The 23,138-nt window shown below is 35.0% G+C and overlaps 3 protein-coding genes and 1 pseudogene across 6 annotated transcripts; 3 read left to right on the forward strand and 1 right to left on the reverse strand.

Annotated features, from left to right (window-relative positions):
* The first annotated feature begins 949 nt into the window (after positions 1-949).
* LOC124841234 (uncharacterized) lies at positions 950-6,685 on the forward strand. 3 transcript variants are annotated; one of them, XM_088096823.1, is made up of 4 exons: positions 950-1,695; positions 1,914-2,000; positions 2,136-2,180; positions 6,425-6,685. In XM_088096823.1, exons 1-2 carry the CDS (start codon positions 1,342-1,344, stop codon positions 1,920-1,922), a joined length of 363 nt encoding a protein of 120 aa, XP_087952949.1. In that variant the 5' UTR covers positions 950-1,341; the 3' UTR covers positions 1,923-2,000; positions 2,136-2,180; positions 6,425-6,685. The 3 variants fall into 3 exon arrangements, 2 of the variants coding, with proteins under 2 accessions (XP_087952949.1, XP_087952950.1); XM_088096824.1 differs by lacking the exon at positions 2,136-2,180; XR_015781625.1 differs by lacking the exons at positions 950-1,695; positions 1,914-2,000; positions 2,136-2,180 and adding an exon at positions 2,191-3,310.
* LOC148194401 (pentatricopeptide repeat-containing protein At2g20710, mitochondrial-like) lies at positions 3,306-6,685 on the forward strand (annotated as a pseudogene).
* A 6,491-nt stretch (positions 6,686-13,176) lies between these two features.
* Positions 13,177-17,074, forward strand: LOC124841230 (uncharacterized). The gene is made up of 2 exons (XM_047317470.2): positions 13,177-16,184; positions 16,413-17,074. Exons 1-2 carry the CDS (start codon positions 13,541-13,543, stop codon positions 16,817-16,819), a joined length of 3,051 nt encoding a protein of 1,016 aa, XP_047173426.1. The 5' UTR covers positions 13,177-13,540; the 3' UTR covers positions 16,820-17,074.
* A 353-nt stretch (positions 17,075-17,427) lies between these two features.
* IAA11 (indole-3-acetic acid inducible 11) lies at positions 17,428-23,138 on the reverse strand. Of its 2 annotated transcripts, XM_047317471.2 has the most exons (5): positions 22,598-22,946; positions 21,252-21,577; positions 20,405-20,540; positions 17,887-17,948; positions 17,428-17,812 (listed from the first exon to the last, which is right to left on the reverse strand). In XM_047317471.2, exons 1-5 carry the CDS (start codon positions 22,888-22,890, stop codon positions 17,766-17,768), a joined length of 864 nt encoding a protein of 287 aa, XP_047173427.1. In that variant the 5' UTR covers positions 22,891-22,946; the 3' UTR covers positions 17,428-17,765. The 2 variants fall into 2 exon arrangements, with proteins under 2 accessions (XP_047173427.1, XP_087952285.1); XM_088096159.1 differs by having other exon boundaries at positions 17,428-17,948; positions 22,598-23,138.

The raw sequence follows: 23,138 nt of genomic DNA on the forward strand, positions 1-23,138 counted from the left end.
ACCGGTACATGCTTCCTCGTCCTCTTAAATTCTTTTATTTTTAAAATTATTTTTAAGTTAAAGGTTAAAATTTTTTTACTTTTACTACTAATTTTTAGTTTATTTCTTAAACTCTAATTTTACTTCATTCATACTCATCAGTTGCACCTTTACACTATGTCAACTCAATCTTTTTCTACCTAGTTGTATTTAATTTGACAAATTCGTTAGTTACCATGTTATCAGTTAAGTATATGAAAAAATATTGTAGTATATTTTTTTATATCACTGGATATCCACATATATATTTTATATCTTTTTAATTTAAAAAAAATAAAATAAAAACTTAGAATAGATTAAAAAAAACTTAAATACGGTGAAAAATTAGTGCAAATAAATTTAACTTTTTTAGAAATTAAATTTAAATGAATTACAACAAAATATAAATTCTAAAAATTTAATCTTACAAAATAAATTCAATTTTATAAGTCTAAATAAAAAAATAGAAATATGTGAACACAAATTTTAAATTATTCTTTAATGATTAATAGGTTTTCATTATTAATTTTATTTTCATCATTCAAATTTAAAATATTAATTAACTAAAATTCAATAATAATTATTAGGTATAATCGAATACATGATAGTTTTATGTATTTCATTAACAAAAGACAATTAAATATCTATATCTATGTGAATACAACTAGGTAGAAGAATATTGAGTTGACATGGAGGTGGAGTGCATCAACTCCATTCAGGGAATATGAATAAGGTAAAATTAGAGTTTGGAAAATAAATTAAAAATTCGAGGTAGAAGTAAAAAAAGTTTTAACATTTAACTTAAGGATAATTTTGAAAATAAAAGAATTTGAGTAAGTGGAGAAAGTATGTCGTGGTGGTAGAAGGAGTAAAGCTTCTCTTATCCTATTATCTTTGTCTTGTCATTCTTACTCTTGGGTATTCTCCCTCCACCACCACACCATGCTTCCTCCACTTCTCCAAATTGTTTTAATTTCAATTTTATCCTCAGGTTAAAACCACCTTACTTTTACCATTTAAATTTTTTTAATTAATTTAAAAATTCTATTTCTATTCATTTTTTTTTACCGGACTACACCTCCACCCATCTATCACGGATTCTACTCTCTTTCCCCATTTCTGTTTCACTTCCTCTCCTTCCTTCCCCATTTCCGTTTCTCACTCATTTCCGTTTCTTCGTTATATCCATTCGAAAGAACAGATGCATTATGCGAGAATAAGTTAAAAGCATACTGCATTGCCGTCGTCGGCGTCACTGGCACCGTCGACTAGGAGTTCCTCTCTGTCCTCTCTGACCACGACTTCCCCTACCGCTCCATCAAAATGCTGGCCTCACAGCGCTCCGCCGGCCGCTGCATCACCTTTGAGGACAGGGACTACGTCGTGGAGGAGCGCACGACTGATAGTTTCAACAGCGTTGACATCGCGCTCTTCAGCGTCAGCGGGTCCATCAGCAAGAAGTTCGTCCCCGCCGCGGTGGATCGGGGGACAGTGGTGGTGGACAATAGCTCCGCCTTTCGGATGGACGAGAAGGTGCCGCTGGTTATTCCTGAAGTGAACCCCGGAGCGATGCAACACATCAAAGCTGGAACGGGAAAAGGCGCGCTCATTGCGAACCCTAATTGCTCCACCATTATTTGCTTGATGGGCGCTACCCTTCTTCATCGACGAGCTAAGGTCAAATTTTGCCTTTTCAATCTACTCTTATATTGTAAATCAGAATATTCTTTAATTTCAATAATGTTTTAAAATGATATTGTTGGTTGTTAAAAGTGATCTTTTGATTAAAAATGTTAAGTGTTAGAAATTAAGAAAGAATACTAGTTTATATATAATGCAGATATATATGTTTTTTGTAATCATGTGCTTTGTCTTGTCATGCTTGAATACTGTAGGCGTCATGAATGGTTGTCAGTACCTACCAGGCCGCCAGTGGTGCTGGTGTTGTTGCAATGGAAGAGCTCGAGCTGCAAACTCGTGAGGTTTGGATTAAGCTTTGTCTGTGTAGTTTGTTAGCTTGGTTTGAGTTGTACCTACCATTGAGATTGTGTGAAGAAGAAAGTGGTTTTATTCATGGTATTTAATCGTGATTTTCTTTTGGACTTTTTTACTGAAAGGTGTTGGAAGGAAAACCACCCACGTGTAAAATATTTAATCGAGAGGTTAGCACAATTCTAATATGCCTATCTTGTGATTGATGCTTCCATAATTACTTCCTGATGGAGTTATTGTTTTGCAGTATGCTTTTAACTTATTCTCGCATAATGTATCTGTTCTTTCAAATGGATATAACGAAGAAATGGAAATGACTGAGAAACAGAAATAGGGAAGAAGAGGAAGTGAAACGGAAATGGAGAAAGAGAGTAGAATGCGTGAGAAATGAGGGGATGTATCTATCCAGTAAAAATAAATGAGTAGAAATAAAATTTTTAAATTAATTAAAAAAATTTAAATAGTAAAAATAAAATGGTTTTAATTTGAGAATAAAATTGAAATTAAAATAATCTGGAAAGATGAAGAAGATACTGTGACGGTGGAGGGATCAACACCCTTACTTTTTTATGTTAGTGAAAAAAATTTATCTAGGAATTTAAAAATACTTAATTATTTAAAACAATTAATTATCTGTGCACTGTTGACCCAGTTTTCGTTGTCTCTCACTGCATCGCTATTGAAAGTCTGCCTCACTCGAAAACGCTTATTCCTTCCTTATTCTTCGCTCACTCCCTAAAAAATTTTCTCCCTCACAGAGAATAAGTTTCGTTCTCTCGGTCTCGCTCATTCAATCTCACTCACAAAGAAGGTTCTTCTCGCGTTCATCCCCATTGGCCCTCCATTGAAACCCTAGTCTCCACCGCAAACACTTCCTCCGCATTGACCCTTCCCTGGAACCCTGGTCTCCACCGCGCGCTCCTCCTCCACATTGATCCTCCCTTGAAACTGTAGCCTCCACCGCGCCTTCCTCCTTCGCACTGGCATTCCTCTAGAACCATAGCCTCCATCACACGCGCCTCCTCCGCATTGGCCCTCCTGTAGAACCCTAGCCTCCACCTCGTGCGCCTCCTTTCTTTGGCCCTCCCTTGGAATCACCTCCACTTGCTGCAGCAGAGAGCGGCTCCGATATTGTGATTATGGCCTGCACCGATGATCGACAATTCGTGTCCTTCGAGGAAGCGCTCATCAGGTGCAGCGCATTTGCTAATGTTGGGGCCGATTTTCTTTTCATAGAAGCACTTGCTTCCATTGAAGAAATGGAGCTCTTTGTCAAGTTTCTTTCCATGTTCCTAAACTGGTATCTTCATCTTTCTCCTCATAATGCATGCCTTATTGTTCCCACACCGCCTCCCAAAATGCTCCATTAAACTCCAAATTCTATATTTAATTACTTAATTATTTACTCAAAGCTCTGTTCTATTCTTAATCTTTGATTTATTGGATCTCGTTAAAAAAAAACTAAAACATCAATGGCAGATGTAGTATAAGAAAGGTGATTTAGTTTGGGAAAATCTCTCAAATATGCTTCAAAATTGATATGTATATTCTTGGTATGTATATTCAACATGTCATTTCAGAAGTTTTTATCTGATCATTACTCCTTTCTTTGGATTTATGTGATAATCACCATCATATAAGAGACCCATCAGAAGGCTTATTTCAGTAAGCCTTACAATGATCTTGCAATAAACTTATTTCAGTGTTTAATGAGTTTTTAATTAAACTGTCTACATAAAAGCATTAAAACAGGGAGGAGGTTATTCATATACTTGGGTAGTGATAGGATTTCTTAGTCTGTTTTCATAACAGCATCACCAACTGTTTGATGAAATGTTGCATTCCATTGAACTCAAATTGCACCTCTATTTCAACTGTGTCTATAGAATGCATGGGACTGACTGTCTGGCCAACTTAGACTGTCCGACTTGTCTATTTCAACTGTGTCTATTGTAAGTTAACTTATTATGATCGAGAATCAGAAATTAGTATTAGGCAGCGACTGTCTGGCCAACTCTTACTGCTGTACAGTTTGAACTTGCATTATTGGGATCTTTCCTCTTTTCATATTCTATAACTACAATTAACTTAATTATATAATTATTCATTTCCTTCTATCTTTTTCTTGTTTGTTTATTTAAACAAAAGGTGTTTGAGGTTTTTATTTGGCATTCAACTCATTTTGTTACCTCTACGTGTCATTTTAAGTAGTTGTACAGTAAAAGAGTCTAAATCAAACCATTGGTATATGAGGGAGGAGATGGAGAAGTTACTTATGCAAATAGAAGATGATCCCTTGGAAACTGTGGACTGGTATACATACTGTAATGCAGCAAATGCTTATAGGAAAGTACATAAAATTGAGTAGGTCACGGCCAAGTTAAAGAAATCAGAGCATTTAGCCAAAGGCAAGACTAGGAGACTTGCTTATGAATCTATTCAAACTATGTATGCACTTATTGGGAACAATGATGAGGTTTATAGGCTTTGAAATGTTTTCAAAAGTCTTAAAAATTCCTGCAACTCAAGTTACATATGTATGTTGAGCTCTTTAGAAAAGCTGGATGACATTGAGGGGGCAGAGCAGATTTTGGAAGAATGGGAATCTCAATGATGAGTTCTTATTCTAAATGGGGTCAATTTGATAAGGCTGAGGCCTAAATCAAAGGCTTTTGGATGGTGGCAAGCCATTAGATGGAAGATCGTGGGACCGAGTGGCATGTGGCTATCATGCAGATAATGATACGGAGAAAGCAATTCAGGCAATGAAGAAAGTTGTCTCGAAAAATCTAGCAGGAAGGAAACCAGATCCTGTCACTCTAGTTAAAAGAGATGGGAGACTTGGATTTAGATCTTGAGATTCTTAAGTCATGCATAGAGAAATATTGGTCTTCCTGCATGTTCGTCTGAAGGTGTTGATGATTGATAAATGGTGTGAACTGGGTAGGAATAGGGTTTGATCATAAGTCTGTAGTATTCTGCAAAATTATTACTTGTCGTTGAGAGTCATTCGTGACCGTTCGGTTTCTGTTATATGTGTTCGGTCTTAACTGAGTTCTTCTTTAGTAGAACTTCAGTTAATGACCGAGCGGTCTTGTATTATCTATAATAGAATATAGCGTTCGGTCCAAGCATAGTGTTACATTTTCACTTAGTAGTCATCCTAGATAAGATATTCAATATAGTTCAAGTTTTCAATATGATAAATATTCTCAGTTTGTAAGCAATGTCCGTTATTTCAGTGATCGGTCTTGGTAGTGCTTGGTATTGTACTGACACTCGGTCTTAGTAGTTCTCGGTCTTGTACTAGCATTCGGTTTCTTAGTATGTTCGGTTAATATGAGTGAGTATTTATTTACAAAACGTTCGGTTATATTATCAAGTGTTTGGTCCCAACTCAAAAGTCTTTGGCCTAGACCCATAGTATTTTGTCCAACCCATTAGTATTCAGTTTAAGCTTGTAGGTTTCGGTTTAAGTCTTTAGGTTTCATCAATAGTTGTTATGATTTTCAGTTAAGTCTAAAATATACGTATTCTTTAGTATTTGACACATTCTTAGAAGTTCTGTCTAGTAAAATAACGTTCTGTAGTAACTGTTAAGTAACCAGTAAACGTCCAAATATTACCATGAGTGTTCGACTTATGATAAGAGTGTTCGATTTAAAAGGAGTCTTATCTAGAATGGACCGTTCGTTCCTGTTTTGTGTTTAAGTGGAAGATCGCTCGGTCTTACACTAAGTGTCCAGCTGTGTTAGTATAGAAAGTATTCAAAACGTTCGGTCTTGTCTTTGGGGGAATGTTATTGTTCAGTTTTGGATTGTTATTGTTCAGTTTTGGTTTCAGATGGGAACTGTTTCTATTTGGTTCGGTTTGATTATATTATGAAATATAAATGGAATGGTATGGAAATGAAAGAGTATTCCGAGGAGGAATATCTCATGAGTGGTTATTGAATGGTAGAGTATGAATGTGGTTATGCTTAGCTGGCGGTTATCCTGATATTCTGTGATTACTCATTCTCAAGTAGAGAGGAGTAAGTCATGTGTGAGAATGACAGGAGGTCCTAGTCCATAAGGTGAACTTGGACAGAACAGACTAACCTCGGGTGGCAGCTGTTGAGGGCATCCCAGCTATTACATCACCTGGGTGCAAAAATGTCGTAACTACACAAAATTCATACATTCGGACAATCAGAGTAAAGTGGTCGGTCATTGCATGTTTTGACGTGTAATTTTGATTGGAAATGCATGATTGGATATTACATGATTGTATATTGAATTATGTTAGATTTATGTGAAGTATAGGTTTTACTGAATTAATTAAATTACATAAACTTACCCTATTTTCTGTCTTATCTGTTTTGTTCGTTCGGTCATTATTTTTGTTGCAATGATCATCCTATGGATGTGAGCAGAAGGAGAAGAGTTGTTAGAAGAGGCCCTCGAAGAAGTGGAAGTGAAAGCTGAACCATAGGACCGTTCGGTCATTAGGATTGGTCTTATTTTGTATAACCGATCGATATTATCGTAATTTTGATAACCGTTCGGTCTAGACTGTGCTTTTGAAAATCTTAAATTTTGTAATATTTTCGTAAGGCCGTTCAGTCATAACTGTACTTATTCTCAGAACTGAACTGTAATATTGTTATCTAAAAATATTCTAGATATTTTTAAGATGTTACAAGTAGCGCAAAAAAGAATAACTTAATCGACCAATTTCGAGCCAATTTTAATTTTTTATTAATTTTCTATTCGTAAGTCTAAATTAATTTTCCAGATGATATGATATTAAAAGAATATTTTAGTTCTTGCTAGTTTTGTAAATAATACGACTTTTTTTTGTTGTTAAAAAGTAAAATGTTTCAAAGAAAAAAAAAGCATTTTGATCAAGTTCCCTTGTGTAAAGCAGTGGGTTTGTTGTTTTAAACTTTTATATATATATATTATATATATATATATATATATATATATATATATATTAAAAAATGTATAACTTTTTACAAAAGTATAATTACTATTATGAAAATTTATATTAAAATTTGAATATTTTCAACATAAAATTTATAAATCATTGCCATTATATCTATTATATATAGATATGGATAGATAAAACCAACGAAAATATAAATTTTCATATTTTACATTGACTTGTGTTAAAAACATAAGCAGAGATTATTGATGTGGAGAACGAAGGCTATATAAAATGCACGTAAAAATAATACATTTAAACCTATAAAAAGAAGTTATTTATTTATTGAAACATTCACTTCTGCAAATCGATGAGGTCATCTTAAAATATAGTTTTAAGAGTTAATATGGTGTTTAAATAATAAGATCATCTTATTTTAATATTAAAATAATTAAAAATATAAATAGAAATTTTATTAAGAGTTTCGTTATTCAAAACATAAATTATTTTTTTAGAACTTATTTTCTTAGTTTTTATTAACTTTTTTCCTTCGAATTCTAATCACTAAGTTATCTTTTTAAAGATTAGGAAATGTTTAGGTAATCACGACAGCAAGATTTTTATCTTCATATGATCAGTTTTTCTAAAAGAGTAAATTGATTTCTTGAATGTATAATCTGAAATGTTTCACCGATTCATAATTATATTCGAGATTGTTCTTGTGTTTCAGAAGGGATAATCAAGTATATGCAATCATCACACGTGCTTAAAAATTGGAAGGAGTAGAATAAATATCACAACACACTTATTCTTATGTCATTCAAAGCCAATGAGTCCCCTTTGTAGGAACCCACGTACTTGCCCTCAATGTTGTCATCTTTGATGAAGAGAAAGGTGAGGACATGCACCATCTCCATGTCCCTCAAGAACATTATTCCAACAACAATTTTAGCATTCAAGTTATCATGCAAGAAGTGGTGACGATGGCTTTAAATAGTAGGTGATTCATATAAAAGCTTCTTGTAGTACTCTTTACTAAAAGCATGGCACAAGACTCCACATTGTTGCAATTGCGGCTCAATTCCACCATGGGCAACATGCATGCATCCTGAGCAGGGAAGAAATTATTGGTTATGCATGTCCATGCATCTGGATCTAAGAATGATCTCTTCTTATCCTTCTAATCACTTCCATCTCAATAATTTTGTTTTTTTACAAAATTAGAAAAATTTGTACATATATTATAGGAATAGCCAAATTTTAAAAAATTACGAGAATAGCAAGTCATGCTAGGAGAGGACCACAGTAAGTGAAGAAGTTGTACACCTTCCACATGACTTTCATTTGTCCATTGGTCAACACGCATTGAAATTAGAAGTTGGGAGGGGGTGCACGACTTCCATGAAATGTAATTGATTACATTTCATGAAAGTCATTAGAAGCACTCGCAATTTTTGATTTCAATAAAAAGTTGTTTAGGTACAAAATGACTTCTAATTTCCATAATATAGAATGTAATCGATTACAATGATTATCAATGAAATTTTTTTCTTAAACACAACTGTAATCGATTACAATTACAATATAATTTATTATCAGAGTGTTTTGATCCTTATCATGGTGGAACTCATATTGTAAATGACAAAAATCATAATTGATTAATAATAACTTGGGAACTACTCTCAAAATAAAATTCATTCAACTTTGCATCCATTTGGTCTTCCAAAGGTTGATGACTAGGTGGCCAATTAAGCCCTTACTACAACTTGAAATAAAACCAAAATAAAGTCTATTAATTGATTAACTCAAAACGTAATTTGGTCAGCCAATTTTAGAAAGGATTAAGCCATTACTTAAACAAATTGCTTACTTAAGAAAAAAAACAGCAACAAAGTGGTGATTTGGTTTTCCTCCATTTGGGCCATGAAGTAATTCACCACCTTGGTATTTTTTTTCCTTGAACCTTTGATGGCCAGCTCCAAATGCTCTTGAACGGCCATTCACAGAGTGTAGTGAAACGAAACAGAACGAGTTGAATGATGCAGTGAAAATGAGTTATTGAATGAAGCAAAAGTGGAATTGAAGGTGCAGTGCATGGTGCTAACTAGCCTAGCCAACCAACCTAACCAAGGAAGGAGGCTACAGAAGACTGAGAGGGACACAAGTAAGGTGACTCTCAAGCAAAAAAAAAAGGTTGGAGTGATCTCAACACCCCCTACTCCTGCATCAGTTCTGGTTGATCATCAACCATGCCTCAAGGATCACAAAAAGCAAGGAAAGCAAGGAAAGCAATGACTATTCTAGAATTGGTGATATGAGTGTGCTACGTCACTTGCATGTCAAAGTTTCAATCAATAGTGCCCAAAAACATAAAGTAAAGATAATCAATTTTTGGAAAATGATAATCTGTTCCAGCACGAAGAGTGAACATGTGAAATTAGTAGCAGCATGATCCCGTTTTGGAATCTCTTTGCCATCAGTAAATATGGGCTTTCTCTTTCTTTTCATTTTAAAATGGTGAAAGGTTGGTTCTGGTTTTGCTTGGTACAATGTTTCAACATCCTCTTACATTGGATTCCCATTTTCCACTATTAAAAAAGGGTATAAGTTTGAGAAAGAACAGGCATCAAATAATTCAAAAATATGACAAATTCAGTGCTATGAAATCCTCTCTCTCTCTCTCTCTCTCTCTCTCTCTCTCTCTCTCTCTCCAATAATAAGGGAAAAAAATGTACTTCACCAGGAAGCTGCTATTTCACGTGGCATCCATCTGTTCCAATTTCCAAATAATAAAAAGGGCAGTGACATACATGATCACTCTCTGAAATCCAACACTCCACATGCATGCATGTGAATATTGAAAGAGATAAAAGTGAAAAAACAAAAAAGAAAGAATTTTGATCTGAAAGAAGCAGCAGCTGGTGGGCTCATACCATAATTGATTTAGTGCACCACTTTGCTCCCATTTTCTTCTCTTTTCTAACTTTTCTAATACTTTACTCTCTACTCTGTCACAGTTTTTCTTGCTTCTTCTTTCTCTATGGACAAACAAAATCACCTTAAACAATCCCCATATTCATTTCAGGATAATACTCTAGAGCTACGAAATTTTGTTACTTTTGCTTCTCTGCAATTATTCTGTGGAGAGTAGAATTTGTCTTATTTTCATGTTTCCTTCTCCCTGTAACATGGAAAGATTCTCTCTTTTAATCATAAGGAATAATTAGCATTTATAATGCTAAAACCATTAAATTAGCAAAGGGTAATGTTTCAGATTTCCTTATTTATACTTTTCCTATTTCTCTTCCTTTTCTTTTCGTTGTAATGGGATACAAAATAAGAGGGAAGGGGACACAGTTTCTTCAGTGTTTTTTCTCAAGATTCTCATAACCACATGCTTTTCAGGTTTTGGTTGGGATTTTGAAGAAAAAATAATAATAAGTACACCAAGATTCTGCTGGATTTATGCATCATTTCTGAATCTTTGTGATAGTTAGAAAGTTACCCTTCCAATTCTACATAAATTCAGCTTTAACAATCATGAAACAAACTTAATAAAGCAGCTAAGCTAATTAGTTTTTTTATTAAATGTACTACCATGACAAGATGCTTTCTGTTATGATATCGTTTATGGTTAATGTAAAATATGAAACGAGGTTATAAAGTTACCTTAACAATGTAATAGTTAGCAAGTTCTGCTTTAAACTGCCTTAAACTGCCAAACTTCTGGTTCGTGATTAAATCTCAATCATATAGCATATTTGAATCAACGTATAAATAATATTTAAATTTCCCTTTAATGATTAAAACATTTTGGTTTATTTTTTATTTTAAAATTTATATAATTACAATTTATCTGGGTTAAAAAGAAGCGAAGAAAACAAAAAAATGTTTTTTTTATGACGTTTAATGCTTGAAAAATATTATATTTCATTTACTTTTTGTTTGTATGTAAATTATTTAATAAATATTTGAGTGATACGAATGCATGTAAGGTATGGCTATGAATGATATAAATTTTATATCCTTCAAGTAACGGGAATGATGATTGGTATGGCTTTGTACTTCGAAAACATAAATGAGCACAGTTAAACTTAAATTCGTTTCATCCCATCATCATATGAGTAAATATGCAAACTCTACAAGTTTCAAATGTAAATAAAATATGTCTATAAACATATGAATAATTTTGTTAAGTTTAAATTTTTCTTTCCTCTATTGTTGTTTTTACGAGGATAAACTAGTTTTCATAAACTTTTAAAATTGCGTGATAACAATGTTTTTTGTTTGAACTTGTCAATTTGATTAACTAATATCATCTCATTTATAAGTAATCATATGAAAAATAAGATTAAACAAGTGACTTTTGATGTATATTCTATCATAGGTTGAGTACTTTTTTTGGTGATGATGACCTAGTTGGCCTTCAAAGTTTCAGAAATGCCAAAATCTTGACTAAGAAAAAATCTTGAACAAACTCAAACAGGAAATAAACTTTGACATGTAATGATATACTTCATCAAATACCATGAGTACTTGGATTTGTAATAAACATTTAAAAGTGTATCTTCACATCGATCCAACATGTTGAAAAAACTAAATACCAAAATAATTTTTTATAACACATTTGAAACATTTTAAAAGTATATTTGATTGCTTATGCATGATTGATTGTTCTATAGCCTGTCTATTTTTTCATTATCATCCTTTCATATGTAACTTGATTCATTTATTATTCATTTTAAGATGTGACTTTTATAATGCTTATAAATCAATACTAGTTAGTTGCTTATGTTTTACAATATTTTATATTATCACAGTGAGTGCAGTTCTTTTGCGTTTTTAAATATAAATAATTCCTTAAGGAGTAAATTCAAGCTACAAATACTAGGCTCCAAGTCAAGCCAAACATGTTTAGTGATCAATAAATAAAGATCATACATCCAATAATAAAAAAGTTGATAAGTTGTTAGACAGAGTCAATCTTGACAAAGTGATGCACCTATATCCTACACAGAAAATACTAATATTAGGAAAAATAAATTTTGGAATATAGAAAAATGAATTAGTTTGGATAAACACTAGCATATGAAGTAATATAAATATTTTTGTATATGTAATATTTAATATATAGGAGATTCATGTAATCAATTTTTCATCAACTTTTGTCTCACATGCTTTTGTACTAGAATAACATAGGTGTGGGAGATGTATATGTAGAGAGTTTCAAAATAGAGATTCACGAACAAAGGTGTGATTACATTCAAATGATAGTGAGAGATGAGGTAACATAGAATTACATAAAAATTTATCTGCATTAGCACTACTACACTCACATGAGTGTGGGATACACACTTATAGAGAAAATTGCACTTAAGGTTCACTCAAATGTAGTTATGTGTATACAAATTTAATAGTGTTAAATATATAAAATATACTAAAATTAAAAAAAAAATTAATTATTTACTATTTTTTATATATGAAAAAAAAAATGGTTGGATGTTATGCTAATGTAGAAAATTGCATCATAAATTTTGTCATATAGGTATCGTTGAGCTCGCATGAGTGTAGGAGATGCAGTTAAAGAAAATTGCATCATAAATTGTATAGGTAAAGTTGTAAATTCAGTTAAAGAAATAACTTTTTTTTGAGTTATAAAAGAATAACATAATGAAATTTATTTGCGAATGATACTCCAATGTACCGTTTAAGTCCATAAGAGTATAAAGAATGTAAATTAATATTAATAAAGAAAAACACTAATATGACTTCAGATCTTGTATAATGGAGACATTAATGTATAGGTATTACAAAACTTTTTTTTGGATAAAATAATTGTCTTGGAAGTGTGGTGATAATTGATATTAAAGAAGATAATCCAGAGAGTAAATTTATCTTTCGTATATCTAACCATTTATTTATTAGTAAAACTGATAAGTTAAATTATGAATATAGCATAGGTATTAGTTAAAAAATTACACATACAGAGTGGATGATTTGTTATGTATTAATTTATTTATTATTACCTAGCTAGAGAAACAAGTCAAAAGGGAATAACTCACTCAATGAAGATGTTCTAAATTCTTTCATTCCATTATTCTGAATTGTTTAATCAAGAATGTAACTGCCTTAAAGGGATTCATAATAAACAAATAAGAAAGAAATGACAGTTTTTTAATATATAAAACATACAATAACTGCACATCAGTCCTCCATCATCAAGTTGACAATGATAAGATGATTACACATAAAGGAAGAATTAGAAACTAACTGAATAAGAGGACCACATTCTCTCCCATGTTTGATGTCGGAGGAGCTTCCAATAATTCCAAAGCTTCACCGTCTTTTCATGAACATTACTATCTGCCTTGTAATACCAATCCACTAACCTGAAAATCCCTTAAAAGAGACTACAACTAATCAATGCTTTATTATCATTAGCCTACACTGTTATATGTGGAATCAACTCCTTAACCATCCTCTTTTGTCCTTTCCACACAAACTTGAGAATTTACTCTCTGTCAGAGTTCTTTCCAACCCCCACATGATCACCCTTCTCCTCCAGTAGAGTGCAAATGCTGCACAACTGAGACACTGATCAAACAAAAGAACAACAACAAAGATGCAGCTGAAAACTCAGTTTTTCTTCTACTTCTGTTGCATGTGCTGTTTCTCATATGGATTTGCGGCTGCAGCAAATGATGAAGCGTCTGCTTTACTTTCTATAAAAGCAGGTCTTATTGATCCACTGAATAGCCTGCTTGATTGGAAATTGTTGGTAAAAGCAAAAGGGAAGGATGCAGCTCATTGTAACTGGACTGGTGTCCAGTGCAACTCAGCTGGAGAAGTGGATAGCCTTGATCTCTCCCGCATGAATCTGAGTGGCATTTTGTCCAGTGAGATACAAAGGCTAAAGAGTCTTACTTCTCTCAACTTGTGTTGCAACGAATTTTCCTCTTCATTATCATCCATAGCCAATCTCACCACACTCAAGACTCTTGATGTGAGCCAGAATTTCTTCACTGGTGACTTTCCGTTAGGCCTTGGAAAGGCATTGGGACTTACGACCTTAAATGCATCCAGCAACAATTTCTCTGGCTTTCTTCCTGAGGATCTGGGAAATGTCTCTTCCTTGGAGACTTTAGATTTCAGAGGCAGCTTCTTTGAAGGGTCAGTTCCAAAATCCTTCAGTAACTTGCACAGGCTGAAGTTCCTCGGTTTATCTGGGAATAATCTCACTGGAGAAATCCCTGGAGAGTTGGGCCAACTTTCATCACTGGAGTGCTTGATCCTTGGATATAATGAATTTGAAGGTGGTATTCCAGCTGAGTTTGGAAATCTCACCATGTTAAAGTATCTTGATTTAGCAGAAGGCAATCTTGGTGGTGAAATTCCAGCCGAGTTGGGAAAGCTCAAACTGTTGAATACAGTTTTCTTGTACAAAAACAAATTAGAAGGCAAGATTCCACCGACAATTGGCACCATGACTTCATTGGTGCAGCTGGATCTGTCAGACAACATGTTATCAGGAAATATACCGGCTGAAATAAGTCAGCTGAAGAATTTACAGCTTCTGAACTTAATGCGCAACCGGCTATCTGGTCCTGTGCCTTCTGGCCTTGGAGACTTGCCTCAACTTGAGGTGCTTGAGCTATGGAACAATTCCTTGTCAGGGTCATTGCCTAGAAACCTTGGCAAGAATTCACCGTTGCTGTGGTTGGATGTATCATCTAATTTGCTTTCCGGTGAGATTCCAGAAACTCTTTGCACCAAAGGCTATCTCACCAAGCTCATACTTTTCAATAATGCCTTCATGGGTCCAATTCCGGCAAGCCTATCAACATGTCCTTCAATTGTCCGTGTTCGAATTCAGAACAATTTTCTTTCTGGGACAATACCTGTGGGCCTTGGTAAGCTTAGGAAGCTTCAGAGGTTAGAATTAGCAAACAATAGTCTCACTGGTGGAATTCCTAATGACATTGGTTCTTCTACATCCCTTTCTTTCATTGATTTTTCCACAAACAATCTCCACTCTTCTCTTCCTTCAAACATTCTTTCCATTTCAAATCTGCAAACTTTAATTGTCTCGAACAATAACTTGAGAGGTGAAATCCCAGACGAATTCCAGGATTGTCCCTCACTAGGTGTCCTTGATCTCTCACGAAATGAACTCTCTGGAGGCATTCCAGCAAGCCTTGCATCATGCCAGAAATTGGTAAACTTGAACCTACAGAATAACCAATTAACGGGTGAAATCCCAAAAGCATTAGCAAGCATGCCTACATTAGCCATTCTTGATCTTGCCAACAACTCTCTGAGTGGTCAAATACCTGGAAACTTTGGTAGCTCTCCAGCTTTGGAAACATTCAACGTCTCGCACAACAAGTTAAAAGGTCCTGTCCCAGAAAACGGAGTGCTAAGAACAATAAACCCAAATGATCTTGCGGGGAATGCTGGCTTGTGTGGTGCTGTCCTCCCCCCATGTGTCCAAATCTCTGCATATCCGTTAAGGCGTGGGAATTCATATCCAAAGCACATTATTGTAGGATGGATCATTGGAATATCATCTATACTAGCCATTGGGGTTACGACTGTGGTAGCAAGATCTTTATACATAAGGTGGTACACTGAGGGATTGTGCTTCCAGGAAAGATTTTATAAGGGTAGGAAGGGGTGGCCATGGAGATTGATGGCCTTTCAGAGGCTTGATTTTACAAGTAGTGACATTTTATCTTGCATTAAGGATACAAATATGATTGGTATGGGAGCGACTGGGGTTGTCTACAAGGCTGAGATACCACAATCTAGTACAATCGTGGCTGTCAAGAAGTTGTGGAGATCAGGATCTGATATCGAAGTAGGAAGCAGTGATGACCTTGTTGGTGAGGTGAATCTTTTAGGGAGGTTAAGGCATAGGAACATTGTTAGACTACTGGGATTTCTTTACAATGACGCTGATGTGATGATAGTTTATGAATTTATGCACAATGGAAACCTTGGAGATGCTCTGCATGGTAAACAAGCTGGGAGATTACTTGTAGACTGGGTTTCCCGATATAACATAGCTCTAGGAATTGCAGAAGGACTTGTTTATCTTCATCATGATTGTCATCCACCTGTTATCCATCGAGACATAAAGTCAAATAATATACTGCTTGATGCAAATCTTGATGCAAGGATAGCAGATTTTGGGTTGGCTAAGATGATGCTCCGGAAGAATGAAACAGTCTCCATGATTGCTGGATCTTATGGATACATTGCCCCTGGTGAGTTACTAGTTCATGTGTACTTTTCAGGTTAATGACTATTATTTTTTTCAATTTTCAGCATGTTAAAGAGTCAGTTAGTTACTTAAATCCTAAAAAGCACAGCTTTCTATCAGAAAAATAGGATAGAAGAGAAAGACAGCCAACATTCTTATTTGCGAATAAATGTTTCGTACTTCTTAAATTTACAAGGTTTATATTGTAATCATTTCCCTGATTTATTGGCAGAATATGGATACTCCTTGAAAGTGGATGAAAAGATTGACATTTACAGTTATGGAGTGGTTCTGTTGGAGCTTCTGACTGGAAAGCGGCCCTTAGAACCCGAGTTTGGAGAATCTATAGACATAGTAGGGTGGATCAGAAGGAAGATAGACAAAAAATCTGCACATGAAGCATTAGACCCGAGTGTAGGAAACTGCAAGTATGTTCAAGAAGAGATGATTTTAGTTCTCAAGATAGCACTTCTATGCACTGCCAAGTTCCCCAAGGACAGACCCTCCATGAGGGATGTTAGAATGATGCTTGGAGAGGCAAAGCCTAGGAGAAAAAGTGGCAGGAGCAGTGAAACAATTTCAGCTAACAAGGAAATGCCAGCTAATATTAGCACACCGGCAGTTAATGGCCTTCTTTAGAAACCAAATTTGAAGTTTTCCAGGCCAGCTACCAGATTTTAATTGTACTTACAGTTGTAGTTTTGTGAATTTCTTGTAATTTCGTAGTCAAGTCATTGGTGTTAAAATATCTACATCAAGATGGATTAACTTTTGCAAGGAATTTACCATGTATTGTAGTTTTCATGATGAAGCATGTATTACAGTCAGATGAGAACCATAAAAAGTAATTGTACCTACCATCATTTCAATAGAACGCGTATAATTTCCCCTTTTGTTTCATTTTGTCATGCGTATTTGGTTATGTATGCAAATAACATACTTTTTCATTGGTTAAAGTCAATGGAATTCTTATTTACGAATCATTTTTGCCATGTCTAAATCAAGATCCATCTGCATCAAAAATGAGTGCCACAAATATCTAGAAATGAAGACTTTAGATCAAAACTCCCGCAGTTATTCTTTGTGAACCCGAGAGATGACTTGTGCTTCAAGTTATTGCGAGGCTTGCACTAAAAGCATTATTCTTCTCACAATTTTCAATGAGTGCGATATTAAAATTATGGTACTGGTCAGTTTCTAAAACAGGTAGTCATTCAACTGAAATTTGAATTACAGTACCAAGGAAATTAAGTACAATCAATCAAAACTTTATAGCTGAGAAAGTTAGAAAACATTCCACATTTACAACACTAAGAAGCAGTCTGCCTTGTATGATTAGTAATGTTGCATGAAAACCTATGATGCCAGCACCCTCCAAGTGATGATGAGGCAGAGAAAAAGACACCAAATTAAACAAACAAACAAACAAACAAACTGAATTAATTAAACAAAAGTGCAAGATTTGATCATTCTCAATATACTTGCAGTATGTATCTCTTTACTTTTCTCTTTCTGTTTTTTCTCTTCTATTTGTGTTACATTTAAAGTGACAGGCTCCCCGTGTCCTTAGCCATGGAAACAGTATCTATATGGGCTTGCATTTCTGTCTGATGTTTTCTTCGAATCTTGGTGCTGCAGACAAGTATACATTAGCAAAAGAAAAATATAGCGTAAGTTGAGTTTGGAATAACAATGCATTTGCTTACCAAGTCCATTAGCCTCAGATGTCCTCATTATTCTTAGCCTCCTCACCGAGCTAAGGAACATCCTGATTGCAAATTGACAAAAACAATATACATAAATATCAAAGAACGGAAACACAGGATCCCTATTTTTGGGTAAGATAGAAAAAATACAAGCTAACATAAAACTGCAATCATGAAATACTTCTCCGGGTTAAAGAAAAAAGGCATGAACCTATCTAAAATATTAAGTTGATGACTTTATTCAAGTCCTAATATGACATAAAATCGCACCAAAAGCCAGCAGGTACTCCCTCGTATAGTTATGAGATACTATAGTGGTTTGGGCTATAAGAAGCCTTACCACTATGCACATGAGTATTAAATGTCATTAATACTTAAGCTAATCTGGTACATTGGTATCTATGTGTGTGATTATGATAGGATCTAAGGCAAGAGGATAGAAGGAAGAGGAAATGAGAGAGCAGTTAGGAAAGGCGGGATGGGAGGTCTTGTATAAATAGAGTTTTATTCATTGTTAGAAGGGAGTTAGTCATATTCTTTGTATAGACAGGTCTTGGATCTTGTGAGGGGGATTAGGCTCCCGAATCATCATTGTATTCGATATTCTTTGCTGTGAATACATACAATTCATCTGCTCTTTCTTGTTTGTGTGCCTTTGTGTGAGTGGGTATTGTGAGAAAGTTAGGCTTCTAACTCAGAAACCTAACAAATTGATCCGACCTGCCGTTTTGAAGTGGGGTTCCAGGATCAAGAAGTAATCAAGAAACTACCGGATCCAAATTGGGGGCGAATCGAAGATGGAGGGAAGCACGGAGGGTCAATTGGAGGCTCTGAAGATTATGATGGAAGGGATGAAGGCGGAATCTGCCGCAGTGCGCCGAGACCTGCAAGAAATAATGAGGATGATGGGGCGCGGGCTCACAACAACGAAGGACAATCATATGGAAGTCAAGCTTCCACAAACGGAAACCAACGACGGCGCGAGGAGGATATTGGAGGGAGAGTGGGTGGCGAACATCCAGAGGGGCAGAATCAATGGCCGAATGGTCTTACAGTCAAAATGGTCTCTCAGTCATTGGCCGAACGGTATAAAGATAGTGGGAAGAGAGCCGAACGGTAGAAGTTATTTTACAGGGAAGAATAAGAAGCTCCTCGCCTTCAAGGAAATAATGCAGACACGGAAATGGTCCCATAAATTTTGTCTCTCATTTCAACCACCACCCAAACCTCCAGACCAAAAGTTGCAGGTAGTAGCCAGCGAGTTCCCTTCTTATGATAAGATCATATAACAATGCCATGGGCTCAAACTTCATTGTTCCAACCTTGAGGACAAGGTTGTTTTGCAGCAAGGTGTAATGATAGGATCTAAGGTAAGAAGATAGAAGGAAGAGGAAATGAGAGAGCAGTTAGGAAAGGCGGGATGGGATAGGAAAGGCGGGATGGGAGGTCTTGTATAAATAGCATTTTATTCATTGTTAGAAGGGAGTTAGTCATATTCTTTGTATAGACAGGTCTTGGACCTTGTGAGCAGTATTAGGCTCCCGAATCATCATTGTACTCGATATTCTTTGTTGTGAATACATACAATTCATCTGTTCTTTCTTGTTTGTGTGCCTTTGTGTGAGTGGGTGTTGTGAGAAAGTTAGGCATCTAACCCAGAAACCTAACAGACTATGTTATAAACATCCTATATTAAGGAATGCGGGAGTATTACTTTAATTAAATGTAACGAAAAACTATTTTTTCTATAGCTAACAAAATTTAATGTTAAAATTTAGTTATGGTTCAAAATCTAATTGAACTTAACTCAGATAATTTAAGTGTGCTTTGGATCATAAAGAACTTCTTAATTTGGGGGGCCAAGCCCAAGTCCCAATAGAGCGTCGCACTATTTTTAAGACCTTTGGTTGTATTTTTATTATGTTCCTATGGTTCTCTTTCAATACCGTTTTCTAACTATGATAAGTTCTCGTGTTATTTGTAAGCTCAAGTTAGAATCATTTTGCATCATTCATGTTAAGTTGAGATTGGACATGTAGTATTATAAATAACTTGCGATTTTTTTCCCATTCGTTGAGACCAAACAAATAATGAATGATGAATAAAAATAATATTTCGATGTTAACTACTTGAACTGAAATTGGTCACATAACAGCATTTACTAGGTTTTTCAATCGAAGACATGGTGTCGGGAAGTTCGATGAGGGTGTTGGAAAATATTCGACGAGTGTTTGGCCTATTTGACCTTTGCATGGCCTTATAGTCCGAAAGACTATGGCTAAGGGGTTCAAACCTACCTTTCATTCGACTTCCACCTTATGAGGATCTTATTCATCTAACATTAATGTACATTTAATGAGAAAATCCTAATATTGTCGTTAAGATATCTAAATTACTCTTAATATTCTGCTAATAAGTATATGAATTTAGACAATAAACAGGAAATATTCATACAAGAATAATCTTCAGACACTAAGTTAAATAAGATTAATAACGAAGAACAAGAGAGGACACTTACCCCCAAGGAACATCCCCAACAAGCATCCAATCTCCTTCCTTGTCTTCGTAAGTGAGCACAAACTTGGAAGATCCATCCAACAATTTTGAATGCCTTTCTCCTCCAATAATAATTCCATGATCCTCACCATTTGCTCCTATTGAAAATGATGTCAATACCCTTAGTGGAAAGAAGTAATATAAACCACTGAAAGCTTTAAATGGTATCATCTATCACAAACAAAATGCTTAAGAGAGTAGTACAAAAAATTACATGCAAGAATTATTTTAATGATAAAATCTTAGCATCAAGTTCTGGTATAGTCTCATGTCACTGTTTGGGAAAAGAAAGAAATAATTGCTATATGAAAACTCCTAAAAGTATCTTGAAACTGCAGTTGAGATAATCCTAAACAAGTTATTGTTTGGTAGTTTCTTATCTTTTTCAAGTTTTGTAATACTTTATAGCTAATAATGAGATATGCCTGAAGAAAAGGACTACAAAAAATAAATTTATTTTTAATACCAAAAAGGGGAAATGAGAAAGGAAGAATAGTATTTAAACCCCCTTTATTACGATACATTGTGCAAAATGCATCCCACGTATGCTTCTCAGTTTTCTAATTTTTCACCAAACTTCAGAATATAAAATTTAGTAAATCAAAAGATATGCCTAGAACTTAGTTGAGAAAAGAGGAACAAAGCCATATTTTATGAAGACACAGAAAAGAAACAATACAAAGTCAACAAAATATTCATTATGCAGACAAAATCTCATGATCATAAAAACATGTCAGGACACCCTTAAAGCCTGAAGGAGACAAATTCACTTTATTATGAATATAATGACCAACAACTAGTAAACTCACCTTTGCAAGTGGTGACTGTGGTTGATTCGTTAAACATGTCCTCCAACGTTTGTGCTAAGGTTTCATAGGAACTATGAGCGCTCAAATCAACCTTCCTCCCAATAGGTATTCCATCCATATTTACCTTGACGAACAGGGAACTCCTGAGCTGTCTTTTTTCTTTGGCATTAATGTTGTTACCATTGCCATTGTCAGCACTTTTCCTTACCACAGTATTGTTGCCTTTACTCTTCTCAGGCACTGAGTTGAATACTTCTGTTGATTTTGCATGGATATTGTAGCTATTCACTCTATACGTCCGAAGTGGAGGCCATCCAACTACTTGACTGTTCGGTAAATTCAATCACAACAAAAATGATACCTCCATGAGTGAAAGAACTAGAAAAATATTGGTTGAGAAAGAGTAAATGCAAACCAGTTATTTTAGAAATAGTAAAACGGGGACAATTCATCTATGCTGTTGCTAATCAATAACTTTGTACATTTTCACACATTAAATAGGTAAACTCCAACTCCATAAGATCCGCATCTGCTTTATTTTGATCCACAGAGCAGACGAAACATACCATCGTTTTTTACAAGAGCTTGAACTAAGTACTGCAGTTGGCCTTGTTTTTTTTAGGTTGTTGGATCTATCTATAAGGAAACTCTTGAGCAAGCATTAGATTGAATTTCTTAGATCTTATAATTATCGATGGAATTGGGTTAAAGAAACAACCAGCATAGATGTCGATAACATTTAGTTTCAGTTATGTTAAAGGAAAATCATAGCAATCTTGCTCTTCAGAGTTCACAAGAATGAAAGACTCCAACGTTGAGAATTTATGGTATAAAATTTCCCACATCTGAGCAACCTAGTGAATCTAGATCATCATAAACATACAAATACTCACTTCTAAACACCACTACATTTATCATCACCTTACTTACTATTTATCAAACCCTCCCGCTGATTGTGGCAATACAAAACGATATCTCAAACAGAAAAATTGGTCTAAAAGGTAACCGTACTAAGATATTAATATTAAAAAAAGTAAAATTAAAGCAATCAAAAACACCAAGTACACTTCTAATCCATTAACTCCTTAAATCGGTAAGTCTTTGAACTTTCCAAACTCAGTCCAATTCTTCAAATTCCTTCGGCTGAGTAACACCATGTGATCCATCAATTCACAAATTAAAAGGGGTGAACTTAGACTGCAGCCTAAAACCCAGCATACATAGTTCCATAACAGAGAAAAATTCAACAAGATGGAACCAAAAAATTATAGAGGTAACCTATCCAATTTCAAAACAAGACAACAAAGATAGGTAAAGTAAATTAAGAATAAAACATATATATTTACCCGGGACGATTATTTGCAACAAGAGATTCAGCAGCTCTCTTGGTGCCAGCAGTGATGTTGGGAGAGGAAGAGGAAGAAGAGGAAGGTGATGGTGATGGTGATGGTGAAGAAGGAAAAGCCCTGGCAGTGAAAATCCTAGCATAAGAAGAAGGAGCATGAGCGTGGACATGGTGGTAAGACTTAGAAGGGCCTGAGATGCTCAACCCAAGACCCAATTCGATCTCAGACTCTTCTGGGCAAGAAGAGTCCTCCGAAGACAGCACCAAGTTGTCATCTTTGGACACAGTTGACATCGACCCAACACTAACACAACCAGTAAGAACCAAAAAAAATCTATCTTTTTGGGAAATTGAGGAAGAACAGGCCAAGGGTGGATGAATTTGAAGGAAAATTGAATTTTTGGAGAAGATGAAGAAGAGTATAATAAACGGTTAGGTGGGAATGTTGATGGAAATGAGAGAGTGTGTCGGAAAGAGAGAGAGAAAGGGGAAAGAGCATTAGGCAGTATGGGCCCACATGTCTGGTCTGGTTTGTGCGGTTC

Source organism: Vigna umbellata, chromosome 8, assembly GCF_029865625.1.
Source record: "Vigna umbellata cultivar VRB3 chromosome 8, Vumbellata_1.0, whole genome shotgun sequence".
NCBI lineage: Eukaryota > Viridiplantae > Streptophyta > Magnoliopsida > Fabales > Fabaceae > Vigna > Vigna umbellata.